The sequence below is a fragment of the Equus przewalskii genome, chromosome 6 (genome assembly GCF_037783145.1).
Source record: "Equus przewalskii isolate Varuska chromosome 6, EquPr2, whole genome shotgun sequence".
NCBI lineage: Eukaryota > Metazoa > Chordata > Mammalia > Perissodactyla > Equidae > Equus > Equus przewalskii.
In genome coordinates, this window is record NC_091836.1 from 97,313,577 (window position 1) to 97,335,038 (window position 21,462).

Here is a 21,462-nt window from a genome sequence, read left to right on the forward strand (position 1 = left end):
TATGAGATAGGGATGGAGGTAATTTCTTATCACACAGATATTCAATTTTCAGCAATATTTGTCAAAAACACTATCTTTTCCCCATTGAATTATCAAGAAGAATTTGCCCCTATATGTGTGGGTCTATTTCTGAACGGTTTTCTTCCATTGCTCTTTATGTGTCTCCTCATGCCAATACCATTCTCTCTTGATTATTTCAGCTTTAAAAAATGCTGAAATCAGGTAGTGCAAGTCCTTCAAATTTGGCTATTCTAATTCCTTTGCATTTCTTGAGCTTTCAGTGAGCTTCTTGGACCTGTGGTTTGATATTTTTCATGAACTCAGAAAAAATTTTGGCCGTTATTTCTTCAAATATATTCACCCTCTCCCCAGGCTTTCTAGGGCTGCAAATATGCATCTATTAGACTGCTTGACATTAATCTCACCAACTACTGACACTCAGGCCTTTGTTCAGACTTTCCCTTTTTCTTCTCTATACTTCGGTTTGGATAGTTTTTATTGCCCTGTCTTGAAGTTCACTGATCTTTTCTTTCTAATGTCTAATCTGCTGTTAAATCCATTCAGTATTTTTTTTTTTCATTTTACACATTGTATTTTTCAGGTCTACTACTTCCATGGTTCATTTTTAGTGTCCATTTCTCTTCACATTATATTCATGTTTTTCTTTAATTCCTTGAATACATTTAGAGCAGCTTCTGAAATGCCCTTTACTGTTAACTCTATCTGGGGATCTGTTTCTATTGATTGACTTTTCTCCATGATAATGATTACCTTTTCTGGGATCGTCATGAATTCCCCACATGTTCCACAAAACCCCTTCCCTCTGACTGGTCACAACTAAATGTCCCCCACCCTGAGCTTACTCTCAGTGTTGTCCCAAACACCCCTACTCTGTGCATATGCACAGAGCTATTTCCTTTTTACATCCCTGTCAGCTGTCCTTTCCCTGGTAGCTGTTTGTGCCAGGCCCGTGGAGGAGCAACTTAATACTCAGCCAAAGACACAAGGGGACCTCTAGGTAAATTTTAGAAATTATTCTTCAAAGAGCTCCCTCATTTATGGCATTTTCTGGTAAATTCCGGCCATTTCAGCCTCCCAGAATTTTGATGTCTTTCTCTTCAGCTTGTGGAGACTGCTGTGTTTTTCTTGGATTCTGTCTCCCTACACCACAGTCTGAAAATCACCCGCAGGTGTATAAAGATGGGGCAAATTGTAGGACTCACTTGAACTTGTCCTCTTCTCTCAGGCATTATAGTACGGTGCTTCTCACTGCCTAATGTCTAAAAATAGCTGTCTCAGACACTTTGTTCAGGTTCCAGTTGTCTAAAATGGGATGCTAGTCTGATACTAGTTATTGTGTTATGACTGTAAACGGATGCCTCATATTTTCTTTAATGGTTATTTTAACTAATTTCTAAGTGAGGACACATAGGAATTAAAACATAGGGGCCGGCCTGGTGGCACAGTGGTTAAGCGTGCATGTTCTGCTTCGGCAGCTCACGGCTCGCCAGTTTGGATTCCGGGTGCGGACATGGCACCGCTTGGCAAGCCATGCTGTGGTAGGCGTCCGACATATAACTAGAGGAAGATGTTACCTCAGGGCCAGTCTTCCTCAGCAAAAAGAGGAGGATTGGCAGCAGTTAGCTCAGGGCTAATCTTCTTCTTAAAAAAAAAAAAAAACCATAAGAAAAAGAGTATTTGTGGCAGTTTCACATAATGAAAAAAATATTGTTCTTCAACTCAGAAAATGGATTCTAGTCCTAGCTATTCCAGTTGATCCACTTTGGCTATGGTGGTTAACTTCCATACGTTTCAGTTTTCTGAGTTGCTTAATCAAATGATTTCATAAAATTTTGTGGTTCTAACGTCCCCAAATTAGACAAAGTTCATCAAAGACACTTTAATGGGAAGATATGTATGGAAATTAATTTAATAAAACCTTCAATTTAGCCATTATTGTTATAGGTTCTTAAAAATTAAAAAATATTAAAAATATAAAATGTAAATATAAAAACTATAAGATAATTTTAATAAAAGAACAAAAGTAAATTTTACCTTTCAGATTTAATATCATGCTTACGTCTCAACTGTTTGGGGGCAGTAAGGCCTGACGTAAAGCTCTGCCCTAACTACCATCCGTAAAGTACATAAATCTTTAGACTGAAAATTCTCATGCGTCTTCTTTCAGCTAAGGAAATCTACATGTTTTCTTCCTTATGACTTCAGTCAAGAAAAAAAAATTCTGACTACTGAATAATTGCTTATAATATTCTGAAATAATCTAATTGTATAACCCTAAAATTCCCATTAAATGAATAGAAGACAATTGGCTAATCCATGACCTTTTGAGAGTAAACTATATTATCAAATTCCATACTTTTAAAAATCTGGTTTCTTATTTTTTAATCTGATATTAATCCCTGGTGTGAACATTAGACTAATTTTTAAAATGATAACAGTATCAAAGGGCTTTTTCTCATATATCATAAAAAGCTCTTTAAAGAACTTGCAACATAAATAATCATGCATGACCTCCCCTGTCGGAATCTATGTTGAGCATCCTTAATCAAACTTTGTTACTCCAGGTGCTCTCTTCTGAATCTCTTAACATGTTCTCAATTCTTTCACCTGCACTGTTGGGAAAATCATTGCTGTTATAGTTGCTGATTGGCATGTGAACATCATAATCATACTATACATGTTGCATTTTTTTTCAATTGAATTGGGACTTTCTTAAACTTGAAAATTTTCCTATAAGCTTTTTTTTTTGTTTAGGCTTATTGAGCTATTTTTCAAATTAACAAATGATGACTATCATAGAAGTCTGGATTTTCCTCTGGTTTAAGGCATCTCATAGTCTACTATTTATTTACACCTTGACAGTGATATATGAGTAATTCCCTCAATATTTACATGGTTTTTCAGTAATAACAGAGAAGGTCATTACAATGAAATATGTCTACATACAAATATTAAGGGAATATTTATTTTTTCTAAGTCAGATGACTCCCTTCCTGCTAACATGCAGACCCTTCCTGGTTTCTGAGCTCGCTCTGCTAGTTCTAACCTAGCAACCAGTGATCTCTCTCCCATAACCTGTTTTCTCTGTCACACAACTCATTTCCTTTCTCTTGAACCACATGAGAAGTACAGGAGAACAAACGAGACTGTGAAGATTTCCATTAATTAGGAAGTTTGAAGTTTTAGAACATCAGAACAAAAATTCTCAAACTTTAGTGGGGCTATGAATTATCTGGAGACATTTGTTGAGAGTCAGATCCCCAGGCCCCACACTCAAGAGATTCTTAATTCAACAGGCCTGGGGTGGGGCCTGGAAGTCTGAATTTTTAACACATAGTCCAGACGATTCTGACGCAGGCGCTGTGTGGCCCATGCTTTGAGAAATGTTGCAGGCTCCTTGCCTATGAGCATATAGTCCTTCCAGATGACAGAAGGAAGCATCCTGTTCTCATACACGTAGCTTGAAACTATGTTTTCCAAAGTGGGATGTACAAACCCCAAGCAACTGGGTAAAACAATCCACTGGGGTAGGAAAAGGATATTAGAATTATCTTTTCATCTAAAAAACCCCAGCTTTATCAATGTTAAATAAAAGATTGACACTTGCCATTTAAAAAGAGAGAATCAAAAAGGAGATAACAATAACAAAAATTCTGGAAGCCAAAAGAAAGATAATTAAGTGGTAAATAATTTAACAGACCAGAAATGTTGAAACTTAAGCTAATAGAAGTAAACTTGCTCTGTATTGCAGAACTGCAGAAAGGCTCAGAAATTTGAGCCTTCAGGTACGTTTAAGAAGTAGGGCTAAAACAAGTTGACTATTCTTTTTCTTTTGTTTTCTTTTTTGAGGAAGATAAGCCCTGAGCTAACATCTGCTGCCAATCTTCCTCTTTTTGCTGAGGAAGATGCCCTGAGCTAACATCTGTGCCCATCTTCCTCTATTTTGTATGTGGGACTCCACCACAACATGGCTTGATAAGCGGTGCATGGGTCCATGCCCGGGATCCAAACTGGCGAACCCAGGGCAGCCTAAGCAGAGTGCACGAAGTAAACCACTGCATCACCAGGCCGGCCCCAAAGTTGACTATTTCTATAAAAAGCAGTTAAACCCAGAGAGCCCCTCCCAACACCAAGCACTCAGGCAGCTGTACTTCTGCCGTCCGAACAGAAGATGGGAGCTTCGGAGGGGCTCATCCAGAGGACTGTGGAGTCAGAGGACCAGGCAGAGTGGAGGCTGAGGGTACCTGACTGAAAAGAGGGGAACTGAATGAAAACCAACAGACTGAAAGTGCACTCTTAGCCCCCTTCTCCACTAAACTGCTCAAATTGGCAGATTCTATCTGGAGAAACTGATTAGCTCCAGAGAAAAGACACACACTGACAATTAGGGACCTCCCAAAAAGGACACGCCTAGTCAAAACACTTGCCGATGAAACCCCTCCGTCAGTAAGACACACCTGTGCCCAGGAGCTCTTCAGTCAAGTCTCAGCTCTTCACTTTTAAACACCGAGGGAAGGCTAACTCATCTTGGAGAAAAGCCCAAAACATGAAAGACCAGAAACAACAACAACACAAATACTCAGAGAAAACAGAGCAAGTGCGGGGAGCAGAGGCAATGGACTCGTTGGATTGAAGGTAAAGATAAGGAAATCTCCCCACAAGAAAAGCAGAAGTTCATTTAGAAAAACCAACACATAAGAGGAGGAGTTCCCTAAAGTCAGAACTGAAAAAGTAGAGAAAAAAGATATCAAAGAAAAAGTTCAACAAAATTTCTCAAAAGAGAAGGATGAGACTTTTCAGACTGAAAAGTCATGCTGTGTATCCAGCACATCTTGAAAAGAACTTCTGAGCCCTGGGAACAAAGAGATGATTCTAAATGATTTCAGAGAGGAAAAATTAAAAGCAAGTCACCTACAAAGGATGAGGAATCATTACGGTATCTGAGTTCTCAAGAGCAACACTGGAAACAAGACACAAGGGAGCATTAATATTTAGAGGAAAGAAGGATTTCCCACAATCTCAACACATTTACCCCTATGGTCTCCTTCTCAGAAAGCCACTGGAATATGTGCACAATAGAGTAAACAAAGACAGAGGAAGAGTAGGGAACTAGGAGTGAGGGATCCAACAGGAGAGAGGGAAAGATAATCCCCAGGTGGATGGTGAAGGGAGGTCCGAGGGCAGACAGAGGTCACAGAGAACAATCAATTCAAACCGGACTGAGGAGACAGATCTTTTTCATTGTTTCATGCATTTTATTCTCTTTTCCATCATTTTCTTCACCATTGTAATCTCATGCCATTAGTGATAGTATATAGACAGCCAAGCAAAAAACAAATAAGATATCATTATTAACAGCTAAGAAAAAAATAAAGATTTCTTATAAAGGAGATGCTATCCTGGATAATATAAGAATCAACACAGCTTAATACCACTTCTCTGACAATGAATCAAGAGATAATTGGGAAAATCAAACTTATCCACCACAATGCTGACCCTAAAAATTTGTGTCCGGAGCAGACATTTTTCACTTTCCAATTACTTTGCATCTTGTGTCCACAAATTTTTCTTAATACCTTTTCAACCCATGGACATATATGTTGAGCCCATTCCACAGCAGCAGGTGCTGTGTGGTTACTGAAACCACACCAAGTAAAAGTTAAAGCCATCTGATTCAAGTTTCCAAGGCACGGGTCACAGTTCTGGTATTCTAGAGTTTAGCAAAGAATTATATCACTTTGGCCCTCATCTCAAACTTCTTAATCACTTAACTTCCTAAAATAAATGAGTGGATATCCTTTTGATTTTGTCCTTACGACTGAAATGCAGCTGTTTCCCCCGGCTCCATTCTGAGCCCAGAAAGGACTTCCATGCTTTAACTGCCCCATTTTACCACCTATAACTCTTCCTCCACTGCCGTCATCGCCCCCATATTACAGTCCTTTACACTCTACTGAGGTTTCATACTTCTTAGGAATAATCTAAAAATACCTATTAGTCCCAGACATTCCTAAGGCTTTATCATAAAAGAAAACATTATTTGCTTCTTCTATGACTGTCACCTTTTTATTCCTATAACTGACTTGGTATTTAATCTACAAATAGAGCATTATCCTGTGATTATCAAAAGGGTTTTCAAAATTTAAATTTTATCTACAAAATAATTAGCTAGCCTTATTTTTTTCCCTACAGAAAGTGCTGTTGACACCCAAGACCAGTTCTGTTACCTCCTCTCCTTTACCTCATTCTTTTTTTTTTTTTTAAATTGGCACCTGAGCTAACAACTGTGGCCAATCTTTTTTTTTTTTTTTCCGGCTTTATCTCCCAAATCCCTGCCAGCACATAGTTGTATATTTTAGTTGCAAGTTCTTCTAGTTGTGGCATGTGGGACACCGCCTCAAAGTGGCCTGATGAGCGGCGCCATGTCCGCGCCCAGGATCTGAACCAGGGAAACCCTGGGCCGCCACAGCGGAGCACGTGAACTTAACCACTTGGCCACAGGGCTGGCCCCCTACCTCATTCTTAAAAGTGATATTTAGACACATATTTATAAAAACATTTATTACTGAATCATGTCCTATCCGAGTTTTATAAATTGTGAAGGTTCTTTAAATTCTACAAGTTGTAAGAAGAAAAAATAATAAGCTGAAGAATTCCTTGATCATCCAGTTTTAAGTAAACTGCTCTCTAGAGTCAAAAAGCAAAGCAGCAGTGATCTCTTTATTTACACTCAACCTTTCATCTAAGAACATGTAATCTGAAAGGGTGACTATAACCCGAATTTTACCACCAAGGCACAGAATTACAGAGATTGAACTGAAGTGAACTCAAGAGGTTATCTAATCTAGCTTCCATCTCCAGGAATGACTGCATTTTAACAATCCAAGAGATATTTCCATTTTCTCTATTTTTCAAAATCTCCAGGGAAGATGCTACAACTTGCCTTAGCAATTTGCTCGGTGTGTGTAATATCCTTTGTTTTACTCATAATCCAAATCTGCAGATAAGAAGGAAATAAAATCTGACTTCCCAGCTCCTCAGTAATGCTCGTTATGTTCCCAGCTCCTCAGTAATGCTCTTTGTTACACAAAAAGAAGTAAATGAGGAAATAGATATTTTGATAAAAATTTCCAATATCTAGTCAACTATTCACCTGTTTCAAGCAATATTTTTTTGAAAATAGTCTGGCATAACAAAATGACTTACATTTATCTTTATTTCATAATAAATGTTTCCCATTAATAAGAAAAATAATTTCTAACTATTAGATGTGTATTTATGAGTCCTAAAGATAAAAATGGCAAATATTTACTAGGAACCTTCAAGTGCCAAGCATTGTATTCCCAACATAACATCACATGGAACCTCATGTTTGTCATTCCCATTTTTTAGGGGAAGAAATTGAGGCTCAGAGAAGCTAAGTTGTCCGATGTCTTACGGACAGTGATGACAAAGCCAGGATTAAAACCTGGACAGTTTGACTATGTTTTACTGTCTCTCTAGTACATATTGAATAAATTTTAGTTATTATTATTATTATTAGATTGCTTTAAGATTGGCTGAAAAATCCTCATCTTTAAAAACTTCTTTTTTTAATTTCCATTAGTTTCTCCATATTTTTTTAATATCAAAGATGATCTGGGAAGTACAAGCACCTTCTAAAAAATGCATTTATATGACAAGTAATACTTTAAAATTTGTTTTTTAAAGTTTGCTTGATTGTTACATGATTTTTCTTAGGCTCATCCAGATTTGCTTTTAAAAATGTACATGGATCCTTTTAAAGTGAATCTCAGTTATTTCAGACTTTACTTATTCTTTTGAGGAGCAAGGGTGCTTCTAGGTCTTACTGCTATTCAAAATGAAAAGGGGCAGATTTGAGGTTTGAAACTAGGTTAGACTGGCTTCAATCTAAATATCTTATAAAATATTGTAACAACCAGAATGTTTCCCTAAGTGTAAATGACTTTTACCTAGGTAAATGGGCAACTATGTTAGCCAAATAATTTCCTGAAATATTGCTGCTTTACTAAGGTCATTTTTGTTGTTAGTACAATGAGCATACTTCTAAATAGCTGAATTTTCGCCTTCTATATGATGCCTTCCTCATATTTCAGTTTATTAGTTGACATTGAGAGCTAGAAGGAAAAAACAACACACTTCAAAAGCCATAAAAACTTTGAAATTTCATTTATACTTCAATATTTAATACAAAATTACCTTCCTCATTGTTTCCTTTTCCACTGTAATCTCATGCCCATCTTGCCCCATCCCATTCTTAAAGAACAGAATTCGGACTGAGGTCTTCTCAGTAAGTTTCTTCATTCTAATGGAAAGAACAGGCTTGGTTTTCTGTCTTTTGACATCAGTAGGAAGCATCACCCCATTCATTGTCCAAGTTACTTTCTTCATTAACAACAGATGGTCTAGAAGAGAATTTTTTTTAAGTCAAGTCAATATTTGGCTTCAAAATTAAAAATGGACACATCCTGCTTCCCCTCCCCTGATTACCTATATCATACATACTGGCCAGTCTCCACTTAGATGCTGGTTTTCTGAAATGCTACCACCAGCTTCCCACTAACCGTGACATAAGCTGTAGCAAGCTGTCTGCTCTGATAGCCCGCATAAATCATCATTTCTGAAGGGAACAGATGTTCAGGGTATGAAAGAGTAATACCACAATTTAGTCCTAATTAAAACTCACCTTAGTGTGCCTCTATCCCTGATCAGAGCACTGGGCTTAAAGGGTCCATCGAAAGAGCCCAAGGTCCTTTGCTCACTATAAACAACATGGGTCCTAACTCTCGTGTTCTTTAGGGTCGGAAAACCCTATTTAAAAAAGCATGATTTATTATCCATGTTGCTTTAAAGATGACAACCTCCAAAAAGTAACCTTATACATAATTCTTCTCCTGAGACTGGAACGAAGGTGCCTTCTAGGACATCTTTGGTGAGACGTTCAAACTACTTCACTAAAAATGAAAACCAGCTTTTCATTAACAGTTTACTTTAACCTATACATTTTCAAAGATGTGTGCAGGAAGTTGTGTTTCAAAATTCCCACTAATATTAATGGGAATGCAACTAAATTACTCCGTCTGACTTTGAACATGTAAGGGTAGGAACAGGGGTTAACACACCGCATACTAAGTGGCTGTCAGCATTCTTCTCTTTCCAAGGGGTTCCATTTCATAAATAAATAATTTGCACCTCAGTTATTTATTTTATTTCTGCATTGAATTTATTTTAAATTATATTTTCTTTTCATATAAATTACAAAAATACAAGGATCCCTCCCTCATCTTCTCTTTATTCGTCCTAATGAGAGAAAAAAAATTTTATTTGCACGTAACTGAAAATAGTGGCATTTATTTGTCTGCCCAAATTTCCAAATAACCCTTCTCTACCAGCACTTACCTTGAAAGAAGCATGGGCTGTTTGACCTAGAAATGGTACTTTACATAAAATCTGCTAGTATCGATAAGAAACCTGAGCCAGTGGTTGTAAATGACCTTCAAGTCCCAGAATGGCTAGATTAAACGCTCAGAAAAGCAAAAACCTTCCCTTTCTCTTTCTCTCTCATGTACCCACTCACACACACATACATGCACACACACACATATGCAGTGGGCAAAAATATGAGCGAAACTTGCAGAATAAAACTAGAAGATTATAGATATGATTAAGTCTCCAAGAAAAGAAAACTATTTTTACAGAAATTAGTTACTGTATTTTGTCACTTTATAAATCTGAAATTGATAGGAATTAGAATCAGAAAATCAGCTACAAGTTAACAAGTTCATGTAAACCTCCAAGAATTGAAAATAAGTACTCAAATAAATAGATGTACACGCATGTTCATAGCAGCACAATTCACAAAAGCCAAAAGGTAGAAATCAAATGCCCAGCAACGTATAAATGGATAAAGCAATCGTGGAATATCCAGGCAGTGGAATCTTACTCAGCACTAAAAGGAATGAAGGACTGACACATGCTACTGTGTGGACGAACCTCAAAACATTATGCTGAGTGAAAGAAGCCAGACATAAAAGGCGACATGTTGTTTAATTCCATTTATATGAAATATCCAGAATACGCAAATCCACAGAAACAGAATGAAGACTGGTGGCCGCCAGGGGCTGGGTGGAGGGCTGATGGGGAAAAACTGAATGGGGAGGGGTATATTCCAAAATGATGGAAATGTTTTGGAACCAGATAGAAGCAAATGGTGGTTGCACAACATTGAGAATGTGCTAAATGGTACTGAATTGTTTACTTTAGAATGATTAATTTTATGTTATGTGAATTTCACCACTATAAATATAAAACGGAGCAAGAAGAGGAGGAGGAGAAGCAAGAAGACACATGGTAAGTATCTCTCTGAAAATAAAAAAAAATCTTTTGCTGGGAAAATAAGTTAGTAAATTCTTATAGTTTGAAAGCAGTCTACCCGCCATCTGGACGCCCTCTGGCTCAGACGCTCTGCTTAGTGGAAAGGGTATAAACCTTCAAACTAGGTTTGAATCTGAGCTCCATTACTTGGTGACCCTAGACGAGTTATGCCTCCCCGCCCGTCTGGCTTCTCATCTACAGAGTGTGTAGTGGGCGCCACTCCACCACCTGATGAGGCCTCCACGTCTCACGTGGAAACGTACCTAACACAGTGAAGTCACTCCCCGAATGCTGGCTTCTCCCCCCATCCCTGAAGTCCTGTGCTCATTAGGGAGCCCTAGAGCTGAGCTCAGAGTCCAACCAGAGAAACGGAATCCGTGTGGGTGTCTGAGCAGAGGCTTGACTGCAGGGTGTTGGTTATTAAGTGACAGGAAAGACTGAAAAGCAGCTGAAGAACAGTGAGACGAGCCAGAGATCAGCCACAGCGAGAAGCCAGCCCGCCACGGCTGGCAGGAAGTGTTGCAGGGCCCAGGTTTAGAGACTCTCACCAAGAAAGGCTACAGCCCGAGTGAGTGCCTCCAAGTTCCGTGGGGTCGCGAGCCCCAGTTTGGCCTTAGCTTTCTCTTCTCTATGCAGAATGCCTTAAAGCCCACTACACATAATGCTTACGATTAGCCAGACACTGTTTTACATGATTTATAGGTATTAACTCATTTAGTCCTCTCAACACTTTAAGAGGTAGACAATATCATGATCCTCATTTACAGGTGAGGAAACTGAGGCACAGAGAGATTAAATAACCTGCCCAAGATCCTGCAGCTTGTAGGTGGTGGTTCTGGGATATGAATTTGGTTCTAGAAACTGTGCTCCTCATCACTATAGTGTTGTGTCTCTGCCGTACACTTTCTGCCATGACCTCAAGTTCAATGTGTCTGAAGCAAAATTTCCCAACTTTCTGCGCAGGCTGACGCATCCTCCCCATTCCTCCTTTCTGTCAGTGTCCCCCTTCTTTCACAGCCACCCACTATCTCAGGGAAAGTTCAAACCCGTACCTCCTATTCACCTCTCTCCCACCAATTGCTTATTCATTCAATGAAATTTATTGGGTGTCCACTCATCAAGGCTCCTGGTGGCTGACACCTCACAGCAGACCCTTCTGCCAAGAGCTGCCGTTGGCTAAAAGGAACCAGTCACCTAGTCAGGAAGTGTCTGTGAGGTGAAGATCTCTTCCCTCCTTCCTGGTGGCCGGCCCGTGGCCACTGACTGACGGCGGGACATGAGGCCAATCTCCTCGCCCTGGAGGGGCAGCTCTGGTGTGCCTCCCACTCCAGACGGGCTAGACTTCCCCTGAACACAGCACCTGGCCAGCGTCCTCCTGTGCGCGGTGCTGCTTCCCTCACTCCTTCAGGGCCTCACCTGAGAGTGTTCCCTCACTCAGTCCCTTGCAGCCCATCTCAGGCTCTGCTTCTGGACAGAGAAGGGGAACCTAGGCTTCAGCCACTCTCCCTTGAAAGCACCATTCCTCTCCATTCCCAGCGGGACCCTCCATCCTCTCCTCCGGCTGCGAGAGCTCCCAGACCACTGGACCCTCCTCCCCGCAGCTGACATCCCAGCCCCCAGTCATAGCCATGGTTCCTAAGACATCACAGCTGAAGGGAACGTCATGGGAGCTGCCATTCGAAGGTTTCCACTAGTCAGTCAGTCAATTAGTCAGCCAACAAATACTTATTGAGCCCATTCTATGTGCCAGACCCTGTGCAAGGAACATGAAAAAGACACAGTCCCTTCCCTTAAATGTATGTCTACCAGAAGGGTCTGCCGACAATCTTGACCCTACCCAAACTTCCTGATTTTATCTCACCGTAGATTAAAGCATTACTCTACATAAGTCAATCTTCTTCATCCCTCGAGCACACAAGTTCATTTTTAACCCCATCCTTCACCCATTCACTCAAGTCCTTCTCAAGATCCAATTTAAGATCTTCCCTCATTGGTCTACCCCAAGATGACCTGCCATCTCTCTAAATCCTTAGACCACTGGCAGCCTGTACCACCCACCAATACATTCATTCACTCAATAATATTTGAGGATCTACCACGTGACAGGCACTGTGGCAGGTGCTAAGGAAAGAGCGTACACTTTCTGGAATTATTATGTAAATGTTTTATTAGTGTATATCCTATTTCTGCTCTCATACTTAAGCCCTTGGAAGGTAGGTATTTCTTCTTTGCTCCAGGGTATAGTCAAGTTCACTACACATGGAATAGTTACTAGATGTTAACTAGTAAATGCTAACCCATGCATTTAAATGTTCAATTGATAGAAATTCAATTTTATGTAACTTTCCATAGCATACCAATGATGCAAAATAAACTTTATTGCCTGAGTGTATGTACCTACCATCTTTATTCCTTAACTCTCCCCAGTGTGAACTTAAGTATGATGGACATACCACCTGGATGGTCATGGATGACCATAGCGACAAAGAATTTCTTCAGGAAAGGAAAAAAACCTGCCAAGAACTTCTTAGCAAACGAAGGTCTAGAAGGAGTGGAGCCGACTGGAACGAGCTCGGAGCACACTGAAGGTAGCGTCTTACAGACGCCTCAAGACTCAGTCGGGGTCATCTCTCCGAGGTCTTTTCCAGCTTGGACACCCTGCTTTGTGCTCTTTGTGAAGATGTCTGCCGCTGACCTTACCCCCTTGCGCCATCATTGTGTGCTCACTTGGCTGAACACACAGCACTCACTCTGTGCGTGGAGTATGTGGTCAATAAGTGATGAATGAATTAAGGACATATTCATAATTCCATGACCTGAGAACATCTAAAGACTTTACCTACTTGAAAAAATAGGCAGTCTAAAATAAAAAAAGATCACATTTCTGAAGTTCCAAATAGGTTTTCTGAAAGAATTCTGAATGGATCTAGAAAAACCATGTAAGGTAAATTTGAAAATATCATTTGTAACTTAAATTAGTTTTTTAAAGGTACCCTCACTTTCCAGAATTTTGTTACTATTGATAAACATGGAAAGACTACTGGAAATATTTACACTCAAGATTTTTAAACCAGCCTGTCAGGGAGCCTAACGAATGACACTACTGGGACTAAGGTATTCCTAATTACTAGAGAGGCACCAGAGCCGAAGGTCAAGAGCACGGGCGCCAGAGCCACACTCCCCAGATCTGCATCTTCACTTTGCCTCTTACTGACTCTGCAACCTTGGAAAACCAGCCAATCTCATTAGCCTTCATTTTCTTATCTGAAAAATGGGAATAGTCAGAGCAATTCCCTCACCTGCTGTGTGGATGACAGGGATTTCCAGAGACAGGACACTTACTGCAAACATGCTACAGTACATGCTGGTGGTGTTATTACCGCCTCGCCATTTTCCTCAAGAACTTAGCGCACAGACAGCAGTGTGTTGAGGGCTTTATGTACACTAACTCGTTTATCCTCACAACCTGAGGAAGTGGGTGCTATTCTCATCTCCACTTTACAGATGAGAAAAGCGAGAGCTGGAGAAATTAAGCAGCGACATCTGTCTCATACATCCATTAAGTGGGTCAGAGGTCAGACCCAGCTGGATGCCCCCCGAGCTGCTATCTTACCCATGACAAGTGCCGAGAAAGCAACAAAAGAAGCCCCCTAATTTAAAATGACTGGATTTCCCATGCTCCTTAATACTTTCCCACAGTCCCACTTCAGCACCATCTAAAGAGCAGTTGCCCTTAGTGCCTATATTTTGGTCGGAATGTCCTTATGAAAACTACCGCGACTGTTTACAAACCTTTGTGTCTACTGTCAGTCAGAACAGTCTGACGCAGTCGAGCAAGGTTTCTCAACCTGGGCAAGTACTGACATGTCTCAGTTGTGCGGCCAGCCTGTGCGTTGGGGAGTGTTTAGCAGCATCCCTGCCCCTACCCGCTAGATACCAGTAGCACCTTCCCAGGTGGGAAAACCAAAAATGTCTCCAGACATTGCCAGATGTTCCCCAGGAGTCAGAGTTACCCCCAGGTGAGAACCACTGCAGTAGGGGAGTTTGAGAGGACGTCCCTCCACAGAGGCGCAGGGGAGGGTAAATAAGCTGTTGGCACACACCATGCTCTTTTCTGACTCCAATCCCTGATCATGCCATTCCCTCCCTCTTTACTAGATTGTCTCCCTTCTTTCTCAATTCAGTACCACCTCTTCCAGGAAGCTTTCTTTGATCTATCCCTCTTCAGGCTCCACAGCTTCACCTTTGTGCCTCTCATTTTATTGAACTTCTCTTTTTTGTATGTATGTCTCTGTTAGACTCTGAGCATTTCAAAGGCATGGAATGTGTTTTCATCTATGTGTCTCCAGTATCTGGTACATTATAAACAAGTGTGCTTCTTGGACATTTAACAAAACAATAAAAGTTGAGCACACATTTTCAACGTAAGCATTTGTTCCCTGCTGCATAGGCAGCACCTGAAATAGCATGTGTCACATAGTAGATGCTCAATAAATATTGGTAGAATATTTGACAAACGTGTCAGAGCAGAGCATGACTATTATTTCATTAGGTACATATTAACTTATATTTTCTCTGTATTTTAGAAAAGATTCCTTTTTTACATTCATGATTATTTAGCTTTTTCATAACCATGTACCTCTTTGAATTTACTCAGAAACCAGAATATGTATCATGGAGGACAGCTCAGAGTAGGAAGAAGCAAAAAAGTCATAAGCTTAGAGCACTATTGTGCATTGGCTTCAGAACTGTAAAACCATAGGTTGAAAGAAACTTTAAAAATTATTGACTCTAACCATCCATTTCATTTACTCAAGTATTCATTCAACAAGCATGGCTTGAGTGCCTACCACATGTTCCCGACTAGCGACGCTGCACAGAAGGGACCTCAAAGAGTTCTCAGTCTGTTTGGGAAGACGAGGAAGGAAAACAATACATAACGTGGTGGGTGCTAGGTCAGAGGTGTGCACAGGGCATTGGGGAAGTGTGGAGGAGGGACACCCGCCAAGCTTGTGGTGGCCGAGAAAGCCTCCCCAGAGGAAGGACCTGCAGTAGGACTTGCAGGATACATGGAGTGCACAGAAGAGGGGGAGCATACTCCAGGTGGAGGAAACGATGCAGGTGAAGGCCCAGAGTCATGCAACAACATGGCAGACCACTGGAAGGGGACAGAACATAGAGCAGCCGGAGACAGAGCAAGGAGGGTGGGAAAGAGCCAGAGCAGGGCCTTGTGGACAGCACGAAGACCCACACCTCCCAAAGCAGGCCATCTCGTCTTTTCAACAGGAGGGACTACTGGAAAAATCTTCCTGAGATTAAGTAAAAATCCATTTCCCCATGAAACAGAGCCACTGAGGCAAGTGAGGAAAGGGACAAAAGAGTGGGCTCGAGCCTCCCACACAAGACCCATGGGAGAACCAGGGATCCCTCACAGTCAGCAACACCAGGTGACTCTTCTGTATGTCATAGCTCTAGAGACATAAGTCTTCCTATGAAGAATGTGGTTGAGGGCCGACAGCCAGGGTGAGCATTATTACACCGAGAGGTGAGAAGAAAAGCAAAATCTGATTCTTCCAAGCCAGCACAGAGAACCTGAGGATGCTTAGCATTCTTCCTGAGGAGGAAGAAGACTAACCTCAGAGATGGGAGTGGGCGGAATAAGGGGGAATCAAAAGGGAAGGGGAATGTAGGGTATGTGGGGCAGGGAGCCAGGCTGAGTATTAATACAAGAAACTTAGGGCTGTCTAAATCCACTTTGATCTTCTATGAAAACACACTAGCCATAGCTCACAGCTGCTGTCTACACTTCTGTCTTCCCTTGACTTTCTCATCTCAAAACCCCACATCCCAGGGCTGAGGCTATCTGGCTGCTTTGTCAGAATTAGAAAACAGCCCCCTCCTTGGGGGAAATGGAAAAGGGTGATTCTAGCCCCACAGCCCCTGAGCTGTGCACAATAGTGAGCGGGGGCCCCAAACCTTCCCAAAGGTCACACCATCTCCTCTTTCTTATGTCCTTAGTTTCAACAATAGTTAGTAAGCACCTACTGCATGTAGGGTACTGTGAGATATATAAAGTGAAGTGTTAAATGAAGAAGAGAGCCCCCCCACCAAATATATATATATATATATATATATTGAGGGGAGAGAATGGGTAAGAAAGGGCATTCCTGAGAGCACGGATAGGTTCCTGGGAGAATCATTTATCCCAGCACTCCACTTCGGACCATTGTCTGGTCTCAGACAAATATTAGCATAACCATCAGCCTCTCTGCACTGTAATTATTCTTGGGCTGGCTTACTCTGGCCCCCTGCCAAACGGGAACACTCACAGATCTGCATATGAATTTGGGGTAGGGGATTTTTCACAGACTCCTCCTAAATGTCCACTCAGTGTTTGCAGCCAAGCAGGCTGCTCTGCTGAGGTCTTTCCCTCCACTCTCACTGCCACCTCCTTGGGACATGGATGGTTTACCAAGGCATCTATTTCATTCAGTCCTTCACTCCACCATTGAGCAACACGTACTGAGCATCTAATAAGTGCCAGGCCCTGTGCCGGAAAATGATGGTGAACAAGGCAGCCATGGTTTCTGCCCCAAGTGAACTTGGTCTAGAGGGGACAATAGACATTTATTTCACCAGTAATTACAAATCTGAAAATTACAAAAATGGACATTAAGAATGCAGTGGGAGCTTTCCCAGAGAGTAGGACCAAATACTATGTCCACCTGTGCGTGAATCTCAACAGTAGAAACCTTGGAGTCCCCTTTGGAGAGTTCTTGAATCTTTACCTTGTTGATAGTACTCTCAGCAAAGTCTCTGTCCCTACACACCCAACTTCCAAAGAGGAGTCCTAATCTCTCCTTGTCACTTTATCCTTCCTTTAAATTTGCTACCCACACCTAGTGGGTTCCAAAGCAGTCAGGACCAGCCCTGGCCCAGTCCTCCTCTCCTCAGGCACTTCTCTCTAGAAAGTTTAGAGCCCACTGGGGGAGGATAGAGTCGGGGGTTGCATTGTAGTGAAGTTCTAAAGCTTAACTAATCTTGGAAAACACTTCCCCCAAAGGCCATACCCCAGATGCTCTGGGACTGCCAAGTGCTCTTGACTACTCATATACTTAGCCTCCTGCAGCACTCAGAGAAATGCCCCAACCACAGGTTACATTTGATGTTGAAGAATCCACATCCTGTTTTATTTTCATAGTTTTGTTTATAACCAAACATGAAAAAGATCAAGTACTCTCCAGCCTGCTTCTGCGCTAGAAGTTCCATCTACAACATCATTACATTTCTTTAGTCTATTTCAAAAAAGCCAGTGCCTGCCATAAAATTAAGTAAATCTGGTGCTCCCCTCATTGTGATTTTCCATTTTGCATGTGCCAAGGCAACACTGCCTTCTTCTGTCACCAGAATAAAAGTGGCAAACTTGAACTTCAAACCCACGAGCTTATTAAAAATCTTATTTGTAAAAATTCATTCTCTCGTAGTTGAGCAATAAACTTGAAAACACGCAGATGCACTGTCAAGTAGGTTAGATAATGACATTAAATATGAACGAGCACATCATTTCATGGGTGCAAGATAAGTTTATAAAATATAAATGCTCTGACAGTAAGAAAACATACTGCTATATTCAATTATATCATCTGCTCAAAATACAATTGCTTCTATGTTTGGTAAATAGATTAAATCCAGGCCACATTCCTGTGTTCACCTGAGTTTCTGGTCACTCCCTTTTCTCTAAATACTTGCGTTCTTTGTTTCTGCATGTTCTTAAGTGTCATCATTTATTGCTATAGGCGTGATGGCTATATTTAACTAATAATGACAGTGGTTGTCATTAGATTTTAACTCAGTAACACTAGTCTGACATATCATTTGAAGTATGTCTTCAATTTAAATCTGATTAAAATCACAAACATTCCATCTATTGTGCCAATCAAAATGTCACCCTTTCCCTCAACTTTTCTATGAACTTTCCTGAGATGAGTTACGGCAGCTTAAAGTTAAGGCTAGCCTTGGGTCATAAACATATTTTTAAATATGACTCTTGGAATAGAGCAGAGCAAGGCCACTTGGGGTTCCTTTTATAAAAGGACTTGATTGTGACTTACACCTCAGAAAAAAATTTCAAGGCGAAAAGCACGATATAGCGAGAGTTCAAAGGCTCTCATTCAGTTTCCCATATCTTGCATTACACACAAGTGCTTGGCAGGCATTTTAATTTGGGTGTATGTATTTTAAGCTCTCCGACCCAGCAAATACTTTGGTATTGTGACAGCCTGTATGAAAAGCTGGTGGAAATCCAAGGCTGCAGACACCTCTTATATATGCCAGGCTTCCACATGCGTCATCTTATTTACTCCTCAGAGCAACGCTAGGAGGTAGACTATTAGGCTCCATTTGTGGATGAGGAAACTGAGGTTCAGAAAGGTTGAGTGACTTGCCCAGGTTCACACTACAGTTTGCTTCCCTTGCGGTGATGACAGTAGAGACTAATGTGTCTACATTTTCTTTCTACTTTCTACAACATATGTCTGAAAGCTGCGAAAACAAACGGTTGGAAAGGCAAACCCCTCTGACCCAGTACCTGCAGAATGTACAGGGAACAAGCAGGGTAGGCAGACAACCGCCTAAAAGATTTGACGTAAAGGTCTCTGAGAATGCCTGCTTCACTTTCAAAACTCCTTCCTCTTGTTCCCAGACTTCATCTGCTTTTATGATACCACCCTTTGTATTTCCTCTGTAACACTTCCTCTGTCAGTAACGCCTTATTTAGCTCTTTAGACATTTATTGTCTGTCGCTCCTCCCATCTCGCTAGAACCTAAGCTTCAGGAGACCACTGTCCTGTCCACACCATCTCCTTATGGCCTGGAGCCAACATGGAACATCATGGGGACCCAAAAAATCTTAGTTGAGGAAATGAGTGAATGAATGGATGGTCTCTCTTCCACTATTCCTCTGCCTCCTCAGACAGGGAGCCATAATTTTTCATTACCTCTCACACACTCTCTCACCTCTGGTCCGGGAGATTCTCTCTGTCCACCTTTACCCATGTAGTAAACAACTCGAGGTGAGAAAGACAATATTTACAGCCCTTCTGAGTTCATATCCCAGTGAGATTAAAATTTATCAGATTTATTTGCAGCTGTGACAGAAACACCTTATCCAAACACTTACAGTCAGATGTGACCCCGTAAATAGAAATTTTTGGATTTCGAAATAGTGAATATGGTGCATATACCCTCATGGTGCGTGTATCATACATCATGTAACATGACCAGCAAGGTCTAGGGTAGCAGCCCATAATCAAACACATTAATTATTTTTCAACAAAACAATGGATGAGTTATACTACATAAGGTTCTGCTACCAAATGAGTTATGAAAAAATTGTAACTGTCTGCAATGTTGGATTTTGGAACTACATATAAGAGATCACGGACCTGTGGCACTGACTCAGGGGTTGTAAGGAGTGATATAATACACTGAAAACACGGAGCTGAGAGAACGACATGTAGAAAGCATTCAAATTATCAGGACAGTTACAGGCTTGCAGGCATCTTTAGCAAACAAGTGTAGCCTCTGTGTACATACATAATTGAACAATTCATGAATATGTCAAGCATTTAGATGTTTCTCAATGATCTGGTATTGACAATACAAGGAGATGATGCCATATGCATGCTTTAGATTTTCCTGTTGGCTAAGGACATTTTCTGGGTGGTCCATCTCGTGTAATTGTCTTCAGATCCATAACTATTTACACAGCAAGGATACTCTGCAAGCTTATTTACAGTCTTAAAACTTTTGGAATAAGGAAATACATAAAATATACGCCTATAGTTTTACCCTCACTTGTAGAAATAGATAAAAGAATCATGTGCTCAGAAGAAAGTGAGTTTTTTTCTCTACATATGTCATTCTCTTACTTTTGAGTATAAGCACCTAAGTGAGAGAGAAGACGGACTTACAAATAATCTTGCCTAATACGCATACCATTCAAACCGCATGACAACAGGGAGTTTGGAAGAGCCCATCCTAACTCCTGCTATAGCTGCCAGAATTAAGCAATGGTCACCCTAGAGGTGAGCATCCTGAGGCCCAGGATTAGATTCAGCAGAACCAAAGCACCCACTGGTGTAGGCAGCTCTGTAGCGTTGTCTTGAGATCCCGCAGCAAGCATAGTAAAGTGTTATATGATGGGGGTAGGGGGTCACTTCTTCCAACTGGTGCTTTTAACACAACCATTTAAAAATCAACTAATTCAGGAGACAAAGAATGGAAAAGAATATAATGCATGAATCCAAGTTCATTAAACTAATGCATTTTTTGAAAAACAAAATATGACAGAACATTTCATTATTGATGCAGATATGAAGAAAAGTGTTATGCTGCTATTTAGAATGTGCCTTGTGTGTCGTGGAATTGAAATATTTCCAAATCATCAATAATTAAAATGATGAGAATCCACCATTTCACTGACATTTACTTCTACATGAAAAGATGGCCTATTTTAAACATGCTCACACATATTCTTGTCAATCACAAGCTGTCACAGCAAATTACTTCATTTTGTAGATCACATGGCAGTTAGCAGAAAATCTCCAGGTTTAAATTTAGATCTTAGGTGTAGTATCAAGAACTCTTCATGGATTTTTTTCTGTGACTACATCTTCACAATACAGCATATAAAAGATGTAAAATCTTATTCATAATACTTGGTTTCACTTCTGGTTAACAAAACTCTGGACTGAAATACATCATTGTAAATGACAACTCTGAAAGCCAAACAATAGAATAGGATATATGGGAAAGAAGGGAAATAAAAAATTTTTAAAAATTTTAAGGCAATCAGAACTCCATATGGAATGGATCTTGAACCTAATGAATCAGGTCCAAACAGTTTCTTCCCTCATCGTTAAGACATTTAAGCAACTGCAGGGCATGAACCATTTCTTGTGCTAGGTTTGCATTGCCTACAGCTTCCAGCAGTTATAAAGGAGCTGAACTCTTACAAACCTCATGAATGTGATGTAAGAATTTTTA

General features: G+C 40.7%; 1 protein-coding gene across 6 annotated transcripts in view; it reads right to left on the reverse strand.

The window, feature by feature from the left end:
* Window positions 1-21,462, reverse strand: part of DCDC1 (doublecortin domain containing 1) — a 443,558-nt gene that overhangs the window by 377,117 nt on the left and 44,979 nt on the right. For all 6 annotated transcript variants that reach the window (XM_070626537.1, XM_070626535.1, XM_070626540.1 and 3 more), the window contains one exon: window positions 8,242-8,447. In XM_070626537.1, coding sequence (XP_070482638.1) covers window positions 8,242-8,447 — 206 coding nt within the window. The remainder of the gene's footprint in view (window positions 1-8,241; window positions 8,448-21,462) is intronic.